At 37.5% G+C, this 16,571-nt stretch overlaps 1 protein-coding gene across 1 annotated transcript; it reads left to right on the forward strand.

Annotated features, from left to right (window-relative positions):
• Positions 1 to 10,974: 10,974 nt before the first annotated feature.
• Positions 10,975 to 14,568, forward strand: LOC147389075 (uncharacterized). Its single transcript, XM_086419726.1, has 4 exons — positions 10,975 to 11,012; positions 11,672 to 12,072; positions 13,006 to 13,371; positions 14,016 to 14,568. The coding sequence occupies exons 1-4, from the start codon at positions 10,975 to 10,977 to the stop codon at positions 14,426 to 14,428; spliced, it is 1,218 nt and encodes a 405-aa protein (XP_086275852.1). The 3' UTR covers positions 14,429 to 14,568.
• The last annotated feature ends 2,003 nt before the right edge of the window (positions 14,569 to 16,571 follow it).

Below are 16,571 nucleotides of genomic sequence, written 5' to 3' on the forward strand. Positions count from 1 at the left end.
AAATGATAAGTACTTCTAGACTTATAAATGCACTTAGGTCTAAAGAATCGGAACCTTAAGTCTAATTTGGAAAGAACTCCGCGAATCCTAGAAGTTGGTATGATTGAAAAGCGAAATGGATTTCTAATTTTTTTTTTAAATTCGATATATTTGATTGGTTTCATCCACGGAAGGATTGACCACTTAAATGCATAGGGAAACCTATGATGATTGTAGTGATGACATTGAGTTTTAATCTTATAGTTGAGAAAATTCTAAATACTTCGATGGACCTAAAGTTTGGAATTAAGATCAAGGTTACCTTCAACACTAACGAACCCTTAATTCAACTCTAAGTGGGAAATGTGAAAACACATTAGATTTGGATTTAAACTCACCACAAGAAGTCAAGATAGTGGAAACAAGTCTAGGTTCTATTATGGTCCATAAGCGAATTTCAAATTAGGCGAAATACTTAATTTGGGTGAGGGTGAAGGTAGATAATACCAAAAACCTCTTTTGATTGTAAGCAGGCAATCCAAGATACAATATTGCCGTAGGTTACGCACGGCTAGGCAAAAAATTTACCCTGGCCGCGGGTAAGGTATTGCCAGGTAAAACTTTTGCCTTGGCCAAAGGTAAGGCAAGGTCAAGTAAAAGTTTTGCCTTGGCCAAAGGTAAGGCAAGGCCAAGCAAAACTTTTTCCTTGGTCGTGGGTACGAGATGACTAGGCAAAACTTTTGCCTTGGTCATTGGTAAGTTGCGGACCCCTAAACTTTGTCTTGCCTTATAGACCAGAACTTGTTTTTAGAAAAAAAAATCCCAACATTAGTTTTCAATTGTTTTGTTGATTTTTTTGCCATCTTCAAGTTGGGAACTGACTTTAGGAAGTCTAAGTCCTTAGGAGGTGTCTTGTAAGACTTAAAAGAAAGATAAAAATTGAAATCCCCCCTTACGAAATGTGGGACATACTAATCTATTACATGGATCATCAAAACTTTACAAGTTGACCTTTGTGAGTCGAGTTGGACTTATAATGCTTTAAGGAGTTGGCACATAATCTGTTGGGATTATTTTTCTTTTTTTCAAAATGTGTCCTAAATCTTGAATCAAAGGCTATACAAGATTAGTGATGGGTAAGTTGAAGGTTCCCAAATCTTTAAACCTCCATACAAGCCAAAATAAGTATTTCATAGCTTGGTGATTGAGTTGGATATTTCGTCTTGTGCCTTAAAGTGAGCATCCTCAAGGCATAAGAGTACTTACATCCGGGGCTAGAGAATTTTTATAGGAAGGGTGGTTTGTGCATTGGCTATGATCGAGATGGGCCCAAGTGCATTTCTTAAAACTAACTTTACAAGTAAATCAATCATATAAGGTAACCCAAATGTATCTCCCATTATTACAAATATTCACCACTTGAAAGAAAATAACACAATGGAAAAAAAAAATGTTAGCTACAAGAAGAAAAAAAGACAGCAAGCTAAAGTTTCAAAATCTTCATCAATAGTCATTAAAATTCTAGTTTGAACCCTCGGTGTCCTCGGTGGAGTCACTAAGCTATAGATGCGTAAGCTTCGAAATCTTTGTGGAGGTTTTGAGCTCTTCTACATTTAAAAGTCGCCACCATTAATTAAAGAGTGAATGAATGTTATAAAGGGTTTTTTCAAATTCTGTTTTGTTGGCTTGTAGTGACTCACATATCCAAAAGATAACAGGAAATGGTCTCCCTAGAAATCTAAGGTAAGGAGATTTGATTGAGGGACAAGGAGGTGTTAAGCACCTTGTCTATCCCATCCTAAGATGATTATCAATATAGGACCAAATGGTGTAATTTGAAAATCTCTTTTTATGCTTTGAAAATAAAGGAGATTATAGAGAAAAGTTAAGCAAAATTAACTATAGTCTAACTCTAGAAAATGAACAAATTACGACATTGACCAAGTCAAATAGAAAAGACTGTGTTGGAATTTTTTATGAGCCTAAGATTTTGATGGGAATCCACAACAATTTATCTTTCTTGGATGCAAAGGCTCTTTAAAAAAGTTATGTGCTCACTTGGCAGCATATTTTTGTTAGTTTGGCCTTTAAGAGGTGTCTGTGAGTTGGACACCACCATGGGAAGACTAGGGTCCTTATGCATGAGATTTTGTCCATTTTAGACTATTTTTGTTAGCTCTGAAGCTTGAATATAGGTCTATAGGGACCAACACCCTTACTTATAGTCATTTTACAAGTGAGTGTGTGCAAAGTGTATGTATGTAATGGACTTAAAAAAAAGAATATTACATCTAATGAGGGATTATTCTCTAATTCTTAAGCCATTAAAAAAGAAAAAAATCTTTATTCTATGAATTAAATTTGCAAGGAAAGTAAAGAACACCTAATCTAAGAAATTAAAGCTTGTAGAAAGTAAATAAACAATTATTCTAATGCTCTTAAGAGCTTATTGAGGGCTTATAGGAGAAGATTGCCTTTAGGAGGTTTCACTCTCTACCTCCAAGCCTCACTAAAACAAACTAAGATCTACATTACTACAAATAAAGAAAACATAAAAATAAACTTACTTAAATGTAAAAAAGGAAAATAGAGAGGAGGAAGGTTTAGAAGGGGATTACATAGAGTAGGCCAATCCAGATGTCCTCTTTGCCAAATTCTCCCAAGGGTTCTTCCAAGTATAATCATTGAGAATTCTTCAATTCTATTTTTCTTAACATAGATCTAATTCTCAAACTTTGTTTTTCTATGTAGGCCATTTTCCTTGGAACTATAGCAATCCTCAAGCTATAACATGTTTTAATCGAGCTAGCTTCTAATGCTTAGGTTCTTGATGAGAAGATGAGATGAGTCTTTGCCTTCACTCGGGTTGTTGAGTTCAATGCTATCAAGCACCAAGACATCAACTAGTAATTCTTCAAATGTTTTGATGACTTGATAGCCGAGCACTTGCACCTAGAGGTCAAGTACTGGTAGGTAAAACCTAAGAACTTGGAAATCAATGAGTGTATTCTCCAAAAGGATGCTGAGCTGAAGGATTGCTAGGAGGATCTCTCAGCCCTCTGAGATCAGTACATTGTTATCCAAGAGGATAATGCTTTCTTTAAAGTTGAGCATGAGGAAAGGATCAATCGAGCCATTGAATAGGCGAGAAGTGAACATGTTATTAAAGACACCAAGAAAACTAGGGAGCATCTCTCAAAATTGAAGGCGGAATACATTCTAATCCGAGATGAAGCTAAGAAGATTGGCTACTAAGAGGTCTTCTGTGATGCCAAGGAACAATATGGCATGGTGTCATCTTTAAAGGAGGATGAACCAATACCCCCGTCTTATAACGGCCCACTCCAAGTGGCGAAATGGAATGTCTGCACTTCTGGGAGTCTCTTACCTTCCATTTATATTAAGTAGAATGAACAAGCTACTAGTAGAATTGAAGTGATAGAAGTGAATGAGGAGTCTCCTATTATTACTGATAGGACAACCCCAACTACCTTGGTGCCCGATTTACTAGATTTTCCTTCTAGTTAACCTTCTGTTCAGTCAGGCTCTTCTACTCTTACAGACTTAGCTTTGCTCCCTCATGATCCTACCCATCCTTCTCTTGTACCAAATACGTAGATGTATTTTATTTATTTTATTTTTTTTTGTAGTTGCCCCTACTAGGTCTTTCCTTTGTAATTTCAACTCAATAAATGAAATGAGAATTTTTTATTACATCTTGTATTTTATCCATTCTTTTTCATTTATTTCATCTATTTCACATTTATTTTGTCATACCTTTACTCCCCCAAGTATCGATTTTCTTGTGGTGGACATAATAGATATTCATTGGAATCTCATTCTCCCTAGTATATGTTCTATTCATCATAGAAAAATTACATATTGAGAATTTCTTTAAGTGTCTTAAAATAATGTATTACTTCTATGTACCAACTTGCAACAGTATCTAACTTCATGTTCTAACACTCTGTACTGAACAATGTCTGGAAATTTCTTCTCCTAATTTTTTATCCTTCCTCTCAAGGCAAAACAAAGTCATAAAGGCCCAGTTCAGCAAAAGACTTAACTCTTTACCCTACCATTTAGGACAAAACAATACCATTAGGGCTCTAACCCACTAAAGGGTCACCTAACCCTAAAGAGAACCCAAATCTATGCTCTGCCACTCAAGAAAAAGAAAGGTCACTAAGACCTTGACTCATAAGAGGGCCCAAATCTGTGTTCTGCTAGTCAAGACATAGCTAGGTCCTTGATTCATAAGAAGAACCAATTTGTGTTATTCTAGTCAAGGTAGAGCCAAGTTACTATGAGCCTAACCCATAAGTGTTCCAAACTTTGTGCCCTGTCACTCAGATAAAGCCAGGTTACTATGAACATGACCCACAAGATGGTCCAACTATGTGCTCTATCACTCAAAAAAAAGGAAGGTCACTAAAACCCTAAGCCACAAGAGAGCCCAACGCTATGCTATACCACTCAGGACAAAGCAAGGTCACTAGGACCCTGACCCACAAAAGGGCTCAACTAAGTACTCTATCATTCAGGACAAAGTAAGGTTACTAGGATTCTGACTCACAAAAGAGCCCAGCTATGTGCTCTGCCACTCAGGACTAAATGAGGTCACTAGGACCTTAACCCATAAAGGTCTCAACTTTTTGCTCTTAGTTCATGGCTGAATGCCAGAACCTTTTATTGATAATATTTATTTTCAAATTACATGTGTTCTATGGCTTAGGCACATCATATTCTATCATAATTATTAAATGTTAAGCTCCATTACTTCCTACTTTAGGCACCAGATATGGCTTTTACCAGTTCGAACCTAACTTGCCACTATTTACCTTTGTTGTATTTTCGAACACTTTCCTCAAACCAGCTCGCCTACTTAAAATGTCTTTCCCTGACTTTCTTATTTTATTACCTTCACAGCTTGGAGTGGTAAGCCTCTAGTTTGACCTTTGCATCATTTATCTTTTCTTCTAGGAGTTCTACTTCCAATAGCAATTGCCTATCATTCTATCCTATTGTGAGCACATCTGATCGAGTTGTGGGGAAAATATTTTTTATAGGGATTACTACCTCTATCCCGTATGACATTGCAAATGGAGAAACCCCTGTAGATGATCTAGCTATAGTTCTGTATGCCCACATTACTCCGTGAAGGGTAGGCATCCATTTTTCTTTAGCCTAATTCAATCTCTTCCTTAGCATATCAATTAAAACCTTCTTCATAGTTCTACCTGACCATTTCCGTGTGAGTACTACAGGGTAGAGATGGTCTACCTGATTCCATATTCCTCATAAAAAGCTCTAACCTGACATTTTGTAAACTGCTTGCCATTGTCTAATGTAATAGTGTGGGGAATCCCAAACCTACAAATAATGTGCTCCCAAATGAACTTTTTCACTTCCTACTCTCTGATTTGAGTTAATGGAACCACTTCATCCCACTTAGTGAAATAGTCTATTGTTATGAGAAGAAAAGTTAGGTTCCCTGGAGCCTTTCAAAGTGATCCCACCAAGTCTATCCCTCAAAGAGAAAATGACTACAAACTTAGCACTAAATTCAACTGATCTATTGGCTGATGTATGAATCGAGCATGCCTCTAACACTTATCTCATCTCTTTACATATGTGAAGGGGTCCTTTTGAACATATGGCAAAAAATAACCCTACAAAAGTATGTGCCAAAGATCTTTTCCCTGAATAGTTTATACAATCCCCCTCGTATCCTTTCTTTAGAACTTGTTCGACTTCTGCTAGAGTTAGGCACCTTAGCAATGGCCCGCCATAGGACTTTCTGTATAGCTGCTATCTGAGCATCACATAATTCACTACTTTATCTCTAACCTCTCTGGCCTTCATCTTTTCACTCAGCAAATGCCTTACTTTAGGAATTTGACTAGGTAGTCCATCTAGCTGGGGTCCCTATTTGTTGTTATGAGAACATTTTGTCCATCCTCTTCTATAGACAATTTTTCTTGAAACCCGAGTGGAAGTTTTCTTTTCTTAGTACTAGCGAGCATCAAGGTTACGAAAGCTAAAGCATCTCCATATCTATTGTCTACTTGAGGTATATGGATGACCTTCATTTTTTCAATTATACTCAGATCTTCTCAAATCAAGTTCAAGTACTATTGAATTTTTCATTCCTAGCCTCGAACTTTCCATTGATGTGGTTCACAACAAGTTGAGAAATATTGTAGATTGTGGCTTGCTGCACCCCCAGCTCGTTCAACATCGAGATTATGACCAAAACACTTTGTACTCTACATCATTGTTTAAATCCTAATAGCGTAACGTGACCATCTTTTCTATTCTGGCATCCTCTAGCGTAATTAGTAGTGCTCCCACCCCTAACCATTCCAAACTGGATGATCTGTCCTCGGATAGCTTCCATTATGGCTTTAGATCTGAAAGTTTAGATCCATCTTATTTTGACAACTCTTCTATTGCCACCTCTACATTATCCTCCACAGGGAAATCTACCACTGCCTACCCTTCTATTGAGACTCTTGGCACATACTAAACTCCATACTCCACTAGTTGTACTACCCATTTCCCCATTCATGCCCAAGATATACTTGAGATGATATTCTATGATCATATTTACTTTATAGGCTTGAAAGTATGGCCTCAATCTCAAAATTGAGTAGACCAAGGCCAAATCGAGCTTCTTCAACTTCGAGTACCTTGTCTCTACTTCAGTCAAGGTTTTACTCAAAAAGTAAATAGTTGTTCCCTTATTGCCCCCATTCTTATCAAAATCGATCTAATGGCACAATTAGATGGTGCTAAATAAAACCCTAGTTCTTCTTCTTCATCTGGCTTTGAGAGAATTGGTGGTCTCCCTAAGTATTCCTTCAATTGGTAGAAAGTTTGCTTGCACTACTTTGTCTAATCAAACTTGATCGAATTTCTAAGCAGAAAGTACAAGGGCTTGCATTTGTTTGAAGATCTTGAAATGAACTTGTTCAGCGCTACTACTCTTCTTACTAGTTCTTGTAACTATTTTTTGGTCTTTGGGGAAGGCATCTCCAATAATGCCTTGGTCTACTCCGAGTTGGTTTTAATCCCTTTCTTTGTTACTAGGTACCCCAAGAGCTTTCCTGAGGTTATAGCAAACGCGTATTTTTCTAGGTTGAAGCATATACCTATCATCCTTACTCGAGCAAACACTTCATCCAGATCAGCTATAAGGTCCTCTTTCATCTTGTTTTTTTATTAGAAGATCATCTATGTAAACTTTTATTGTTATTTCTAGTTGATCTTTGAATAATCCCATCACCAACCTCTAATAAGTTGCCCTACATTCTTCAATCCGAAAGGCATGACCTTATAACAATACAAGCCCTGCTCAATGATGAATGTTTTCTTCTCCTAATCTTCTTTACTGAGTTGTATTTGGTTATACCCCCAGTAATTATCAATAAAGGGCAACCTCTCATGCCTTGCCGTTACATCTATTAGCTGGTTGATGTGAGGTATTGGGAAACTATCCTTTGGGCATGCCTTGTTAAAATTAGTAAATTCTTTATAAGCTTTAACCTTCCTATTCTTCTTTGGTACTATTACGATTGTTAGCTATCTAGTTGGAGAATTAAACTTCTCTAATAAACCCTGTTCTGATTAGCTTGTTGACATCGTCATTGACTGCTTCCTTAAGCTGAGACACCAACCTCTTTGGTTTATGCTTGACTAGTCTTATCTGGTCTAACACATTCAACTGATGACTTATGACTTCAAGGCTAATCCCAAGCATATCATCCATTGACTATCCAAAAATATCTTTATTTATTATGAAACATGCTACCAACTTTTTTTTCTTACAATCCCAGTTTGGGCTTTCCATATCCGATAGCCAACATCTACACATCATCAAAGCTATGGGGCGTTCTCCCTTGTCAGCCTCGACTATAATTTTTATTGGGCACTTTTTGACTGGAACAGATCTTCCTCCATGACTGTGTAGGTCTAAGTTAGTGTTTGGTATCCCCGAATGTCTGACATTCCATAAGGGGTTCGGAACCTTAGGACTTGGTAGAAAGTCGAAGGGGCTACCTTCATCTCATAAGTCCACCATCTCCCCAGAATAACATTGTAGGGAGATGGGGCATCAACTATTGTGAATCTCATTATCAGCATAATTGGCCCTACCTGGACTATCTTTCTACATAGCTACTTTGAGGCTCTATCAAATCAACGGTGGCTGAGTATGGTTGAGTATGCTCTTTGTCAGATCCATCTTATTAAAACAGACGAATATAGGATATCTACTGAGTTACAACTATCAATCAATATCCTTGTTAAGGTGAATGTACTAACATTGAGAGTAATCACTAGTGCATCATAATGACTCTTTCTCTGGAAAGACCAACATTAGCTCGTCTTTTTCAGCCTTCTTTTTTATTGGTCAACTCCAAATAAAATATATATGTTTCATATGCTCTACTCTTCTCATTTTCAACCTCCTTTCAAAACTACTCTTCATTTTTCTCTTCTCATCCTGCCTCAAGACGTTGTCCTGTCACCCTGTCCTTTTTCCTACTCAAGATTTTGAAAGTCTTCTCTATTTTTCCTTTCTCTCCTCTCGATTCTGGCCTTCCCTATAAAGTATTTGAGTAGACTCTAGTCTACTAAGCTTTGGAGGAAACTCCTAGTATTTGATGTTTGCTTGTCATGTGAGTCCTGAATTTGTGATATTCACAATAATTTTCCTTTACCCTAATCTATGTTGTTGTGAGCGTCCTTGACTAATCAAAGAATGGCTCATTCTGAATGAATGGAAAAATCTCACTTGGGGGAATTGAAAAGTATGTATTCTTCCTACTTTGCTTCACCTTTCTACTTGGTCGCTCATGCGTCCTCTTTTTCCACTATTACTGCTTCTCAGTTTTCTCAATTGTGTGGACTACCTTACTCTTACAAGCTGCACTTCTTGGATCATCTTCAACCCTGATGTACTTTTCTACCTTTTCAGCGAACTCGACTAATGTTGAAGGCATCTTCCTTATCAATGATTTGTACAGATCAAAATCGAGAAGTAGGACATTCCTATATGCCACCATTGTTGTTTTCTCATCACAACTTTCTATTGTCATAACCTTTTTTCAAAACCTCTTAGTGAAGTCTTTAAGGCTCTCTGTTGGGTTCATTCTCATGTTGAGTAAGGTATCGATATCCCTACCTAGTCTTTTATTGCCTATGTATTGTTTGACGAACATCGAGCAGAGCTCTTCAAATGAGGCTGTGGTCCTAGTAGGGAGCTTACGGAACTAAGTCAATGCATTCCCTTGAAAGCTAGCGGGGAAGAGTCTGCACATCAAGGTTTTGTTGTTCTCCCACAAAGTCAGAAGCTATCTGAATTGGTACAAGTGTTCTACTTGGTTTTTCATTCCATTAAATGGTGTAAACCTTGGAGCAATGAACTTCTTTGGAACTTCAGCAAAGCGATTTCAATATAAATGGGGATCCCTGTATACCCCTGACAGCATGTGCCTTAGGTAGGCCCATTTAATCGCTCCTACTAACTACTAACTTCCTTCTCTTTCCTTTTAAGTCCGTAACATCCTCTCTGGTTAAAGGTGTTGAGATCCCTGGATGTCTAATGTGGACTACAGTTTGCACGGTTGGCAACTCTGTACCCACAACTGGCCCCCCTTGCCATCCAAACCATCATGTTCATAAGTAGGTCTCGAGCCACTATTACCCAATAAGACATTGTCATCACCTTCTATAACTTGATGCCGACTTTCCTTGCGAAAAGCCCTATGTTGAGCTTGTAACTGTTGATTTAACACCAGATTTTCTTTGGTCAGAGTGTCCATCTTCTACTGCATCTCCTCGTGCCATTTCCTCACCTCCTCCAGTTGAGCAGCTAACGTGTCATCAGCATTCGGTGCAGGAATTTTGTGAGTGGGTTGAGGTTGGTTAGTGCTAGATCGAGCTAGCCTCACCATCTTGTTAATCTCGATCTCACAAGGAGGTAGAGATGAAAAAAAGTTTTAAAAGCAACGTTTATTTCCCATAAATGGCGCCAAAGATGTAGAGGTGTTTTTGAGTTACCTCTGACAACTCAGCTCCTTTTGCTCGCTCTACATTCCTTGATTCCTACGTTGAGTGGTGATACCGGTGTGGTACCTATCAAAAATCTTCCGATGGTTAAGTTAGTTCTCAAGTTAACCAGTAATACTCTCCCACCTTTCGAACATCTTCCCTCTTAATCTCCTCCTCTATTTCTAGCTCTTCCTAGAATTTTTTTTGAATATGGAATCTCCTCGAGATCCTTGATCTTCAGGGATCCTCAGCAACGATTCCTTACTTTTAGGAGAAGTTATTGAGAAAAGAAAAATATTTGCATAAACTAAGTTATCCATTTCCTTAATTCTTGGGATCTTCCCTGAAATTAAGGGATCTGGGTTTATTCAGTGACTACGCACAAATCTACCCTGCTTGGTCTATATACTGGGTAGAGATAACATTCGAGCTTTGCCCTTTAGACAAGTTGGGTGTCTTAGGTACTACTTAGGAGCAAAAATTATTTAGTTCTAATCTCCTACTAATCTAGCTTTTGGACACGTGTAAGGTCCAGATATCTTACCAATTTAATCCTCTACAATCCCTCCAAAGTAAATCCTAGATTTTTTTTTTCCAAAATTCCATCATTATTTATTTCTCCAATTAACCATAGAGGTTAGAGATACCAGATTTTTTGAAGAAAAACGTGGGTAATCTTATTAGGGATTGAGGATGAGGGCATTTAGGTAATTTAGCATTAGATAATAGAAAACGCGGAGGTCAACAGGACATGTGATAATCCTCTATTTTTCTTTTTCTAGAAGTAGAAAACTTTAAATAGTATTTCCGTGATAATTTAAGACGCGTTGCCTTGTCAACTTTTCAATATCTGAAGCTTGAGCACGGACACGTGGCTCGATCAGGGGCCAAGATTAATGACTCGAGATCGTGGCTCGGTTTATTAATCCCGACGAATGCATGTATTCGAAGCTCGGAACTGTGCCATCAGCTCGCAGGTCGGTATGAGGGGTCTGACAATAAGCCTGCAATACCAGTTCTAACCACCCCGTCATGTCAGACCAAACCTGATTTTCTCAGAGCAATAGGGTAGTTGGCAACAACCCTGCAGCTGACATGTCAGAGAGTCATGTCAGAGAGTAGGCTAACTACCCCAGGTCACCTCAAGGGATGACACGGAAACGATCAGGTTGAACGCCTATATAAGGAGAAAAACTACGAGTAAAAAAGGTTTCGAATTCTTCTTCTCAAAAGCACATTACACTGATCAATTTGGCTAACTTGATCGTCGGAGGGGCTGTTTTTGCAGGTCCCCCCGAGCTTAAAGAGAAGGAAGTGTAGTGCCATTTCGTGCATCACAGGATGCATATAGGTGGTCAGTTATATGCATATAGGTGGTCATTTTTGGTCAACTCGGGAAGAATGACTTATGAGAAAACACATGACCTTGATGGTGCAGGCATGAAATTCAATTAAGTCATCATGATATTAGGATTTATGTGTATCTCGATGGCACCCATCTCGATATACTTATCGTATCTGGGATAAATCCCAACAATTAATTGGATTTAATGTTTATGTGGCCGAGATATTGTGTTTTTTTTTTCCATGAGACAATGAAACCTCCATGTATAATATATGTGCCATTTTAATATAGATATTATTTGTTAAATTTGTTGTTTGTAGTCTTCAACTTCGTCAATGGAACACATGATGTGGCAAAAGTGACGAAGGAAGCATTTGATGCCTGCACTACTAATAGCACCATTGGATCTATTATAACGATCAGTCCAGCAAGAATCACCCTCGACACACAAGGAGAACACTACTTCCTTAGCACCTATCCAAGACAATGCTCGTTGGGCCAAAAGTTAGCTATTAATGTCATTGCTAGTACTCCACCGTCTAGCACACCTTCTCCAGTGCCCAGCCCGACTCCCGTTCCACCAACAACACATGTAGTCGGAAACAACTTGGGTTGGTTGGTCCCTCCAGGTGGTCCTGTTGCTTATTCTGCCTGGGCTGAGACCCAAACTTTTAGGGTCGGAGACGTCCTAGGTAAGACAAAACTCTCTTTCTCTCTCTATATCTATATCTATATCTATATATATATATATATATATAAAAGTAAAAAATAATAAAGTTAAAAGAGGGAAAACATGAAAGATAATAAATTGGATGGGTAATATTAAAAAGAATAATGATTTTCTAATTAGAAAGTTTTCATTGAGTCAATACTCGGCTGGCATGACATGAACACCAAACCATACATCTTCTTCCTCGGGATTCACAATAACACATTCTAACAAAAAAGTGCAGTTATGTATCTCGAGGAAAAAGATCTATGAATCTGTGCTTGTGTCACGTTAGCTGAATATTGACCCAGTGAAGACTTTCTATCTAGAAAATCAGCACTCTATTAGAAAATGGTAGAAGAAGAAAGAGAATAAAATTAGATATATTTTTGGAAAAAGATAAAAAGAGAAAACGTAAATATGTGCAGTTGTGTATCCCAAGGAAAAATCTATGATCCTAGTACACGCCACATCAAGAGTATGTGGAGTAGGGGGGGATTTGCTCACAGAAATCTGTGATCCACCAACCACATGTATCCACGTGTATTGAATGACATTTTTAATTTACAAAAATACCCTTGCTAATTACAAAACAACCCTTGTATGCTTGACATGTCCACCACGGAGGACAGTGCTAGGACGGTCAACAAAAAATCTGTGAGCAAAAAACGACTCAATGTGAGGAGAGAGAGAGAGAGAGAGGAGTCAGAAAATCATTATTCAAATAAAAGATTCTGTTTTATATTTTTTCTTAAATTTATGTCTTTGAACTCTAGTGGTCTGAGGTGTAATTTGGTTTATGTGGGGCCCAAAATTATTTTAGTAAGGATGGGAGAGTGACTAAGAAACGGCACCTAATTCAATATAGATATGCCATTTTTAATCGAGTTTCGTATATTATTTTGCTGTTTTGTAGTCTTCAACTTCGTCAACGGAACACACGATGTAGCTAAAGTAACAAAGGAAGCATTTGATGCTTGCAATACGTCTAGCACCATCGGATCTATTATAACGATCAGTCCAGCAAGAATCACTCTTAACTCTGAAGGAGAGCACTACTTCATAAGCACCTACCCAAGACAATGCTCGTTGGGCCAAAAGTTATTCATTAATGTTACTGCATCCTCATCTACCGCACCTCCTCCAGTGCCTCCCCCAACTCCCACGGGACCAACAACACATGTGGTCGGAGACACCTTGGGTTGGCTTGTCCCTCCTGCAGGTTCCATCGCTTACGAAACTTGGGCTTCCACCCATATCTTCAGGGTCGGCGATACTCTATGTAAGATTATCTACTCATAACTCGGGGTAGTTGACTCAACTTAGTAAAATATTTATTAAATATATAAATATATTTTCTAATATTTAAAAATATGAAATTTATATATGATTTTAGTGTTTCCAAAATATTATATTAAATTGATTTGTGCAACGTGGGCGTAGCGGCCATGGCATCCCACAAAGAAGGGCGAGGTCTTGAGTTCTGGTATGTGTGGTTTGTGAGATTATACCTATGCCCAGGGGATTTGGGTGAGCCCTCGTCAAAATAATACTAATAATAATAAATAAAATTGTATAACTTGGTCAGATTCAATACATTTTCTGAAGATTTCAAGTTAATCTTAATTCTAAACAGTTTTTCAAGAAATCCAATTTCTGAATAGTAAATCTTACCAAGCGATGGGTGAGTCAATTTCACCCTATAGCTTTAACAGTTAAAAAACTACTTAGAGAAATTCTATTGCCATGCCATCGTTTACTTACATCAATCATTTTGAAATTAACCTGTTATTATAAGTAAAAGTTGGTGTGTTAATAGCAGCTCTCAAAACTTGTTTACAAAAATAAGGGATTATCATCTCTGCACAATTTATTATTGGATCAATGGATCATCCTTACAACTCTGCACCTTTTACCATTTTGCAGTGTTCAACTTCATTAATGGGTCACAAGACGTGGCCGAATTGACAAAGGAAGCCTTTAACTCATGCAACATGACTACAACCATTGGCCCCGTTTTAACGACGAGCCCAGCAAGAATTATTCTACAATCAGAAGGCGAACATTATTACACCTCCACAATCGACAGGCACTGCTCCTTGGGACAAAAATTAGCCATAAACGTTACTAGCTCTGCCACACCACCTTCCTCAACTGCCACACCACCTCCGAGCATTGCCACCCCACCTTCCGGCACAGCTACTCCTCCTCCTACGCCTTCCACCTTGCCACCACCACCAACTACAGGAGGACCCCCACCCTCATCTAGTGCCTCGTCACTTGCCATGGCCGGCTTCTCGGTCACCTTCTTGTACTTGGGCGTAGCTTTCTTGGTTTAGAGAATTTAGAGTTGGGTCTTATGTTATTTTAATTCATGCTTTTGTTATAGTGTTTCTATACTGATGTTTTGTGATTCATTTATGTGATTGGCACATATTGTATTTCGTATTGAAATAAAGTTGTTCTATTTGCAGCTGGAGACAGGAAGTTCAGGAATTTTAAATATTTTACGTTTTATTATTATTATTATTGATTTTATTTTAAATTTTTTGAAAGAGTCTAAGCTGAATCCGGCTCTGAGCAAGCCACGAAGAGGAAAACTGGGTTGAATAGGTGGTACTTCGACCGGTCCAAATAGAGTTTTTTGGGAATGTTTTCAAAATTAATAAGTTTAATTGATGTTTTATTTTAAACATGCAATATCTATGTTAACAACATTATTGTCTTTAGAAAATAATTTTGCCCCAACACATAACGTTCACTTCAAATGGGTTGATTAATTGCTTAACTTATTAACTAAGATTGCAATGGAGAACTGTCATGCAATCTAATGGTCTCCAATTCAAAAAGTGAGTCGTGATTTTTCCATAACTACGCAAGAGTAATGACCTATAAATTCTCACACTTTATGATAGGTGATAGTCCCCCTGCCAAAGGTAGTTTAGTGATTCCCATCTATTTGGCTACCTAGCAGGGATTGGGATAGAGCAATCTATACGATTTTGCTCTTAATCAATGTTGAAGATTGGCATTTGAGGCAGTAGGTAGTTCACCTCATTGATTATCGAATTAACATTCATGAATCAAAGGTATGTAGATTTCGTTTTGTGAATTACATTTAATTGTTTAATTTAATTGGAGTATGATGCCTAAATCCTAGTAAAGTGCATTTGGAATCCATCAAATTTTGCTAAAATATTTGGTTTGTTCAAATTAAACTGGAAAATCCCAAAAATATTGGTTCTGTTGATAATAATGATTCAAGCCAACGAGACGAATTAATTAAACCATTTTAGAACTGAACTGCTTAAAAATATAATAACAATGATATGACTTTATATGAAGTTGAACAAACTAAATTTTGTTTTTATAATTAATTCTGGAAAACAATTCTTAAGATTTTGCATAGATCAATCCAGTGATTTTATAATAACTAATGTTAGAAAGTTATGTTGTAAAATTTTGAGTAAGAAGCACTACATTTAATTACTTCCTAGCTTTTTTTTATTATTTGAATTTGAGAAAGCTTGTGTTTTCAACTAATGACATGCCCCATTTAACGAGTGCTTCTTTTTTTTCTCACCGGGCTGTAAGAAAATTTGCTCGCAGCCCAACAAGGGTTTGACATGTGGCACAAAGGACATTAGTAGTAAGAGAGGAAATTTCTCTCTTGCCCACGATGGAAAGCGAAAGTTTCCCAATTGGATCACCTTTTAGCATTCAAGACATGATCCGATGACATGGGATTGTAGAGGATGAAATTCTATGAATTTAAAAAAATAATTATTTTACATTGTTGAATTTTAATTTTAAGTTTGAGTACTCATTAGTTGTCCATTTTCAATTCGTTGGATCAAGCTTGAAAAACCATTTTTTTTAAATCTGATATTTTCCATAAAATCTAGAAGCCTATGATTTTAGATTAACAATGTGATAATTCATGTGGGCTGAATGACCCGTTTTAAGATTTTAAATCTTATAATTAAAAATTTTCAGCAAGGGACTGAGTAGGAGAGAAATTTTCTCTCTATTGCTGATGTCATTTGCGCCACATGTCAAAACAATGTTGGGTTGTGAGCAAATTTGCTCACAGGCATTGTGAGAAAAAAATTCATTCCCTTTTTTACCCTACTGCCTCTACCTCTCCCTCACCTCCCTCTAATTCTGTCCACCCCCTCGCAAAGTCATTTTTTTGGCGATTAGGTGATTATAAGATGCCCCCACCATTTTATTGGAAGGTAATCATGAAGATGGGTACTAAGAGACTCTAACCTAAGACATGGGAACCCTTTCCACATGTCTTACAAACTTGTTAAAGTTGGCATCTTCAAACACCCCCACCTTTATTTTCAAACTGATAAAATGTCCCTTTGACCTTTTCTTCTTTTCTAGACTAAAAAAAAAAAAAAAAAGACCTACATACCCTCATTTTCAATTTTCACTAGTACAAAAAAATGACTTTAGATATTGAGTTTTTACTAG

This window comes from Akebia trifoliata, chromosome 12, assembly GCF_017979445.1.
Source record: "Akebia trifoliata isolate Shusen 1 chromosome 12, ASM1797944v1, whole genome shotgun sequence".
Lineage (NCBI taxonomy): Eukaryota > Viridiplantae > Streptophyta > Magnoliopsida > Ranunculales > Lardizabalaceae > Akebia > Akebia trifoliata.

What these genes read in the sequence shown, in the direction of transcription:
- LOC147389075 (XM_086419726.1), top strand. Translation starts at nt 10,975, where the DNA reads ATGTATTCGAAGCTCGGAACTGTGCCATCAGCTCGCAG. An exon ending in ACTGTGCCATCAGCTCGCAG is followed by an intron (nt 11,013 to 11,671) that starts GTCGGTATGAGG and finishes ATTTTAATATAG; the next exon opens with ATATTATTTGTTAAATTTGT. An exon ending in TAGGGTCGGAGACGTCCTAG is followed by an intron (nt 12,073 to 13,005) that starts GTAAGACAAAAC and finishes GCTGTTTTGTAG; the next exon opens with TCTTCAACTTCGTCAACGGA.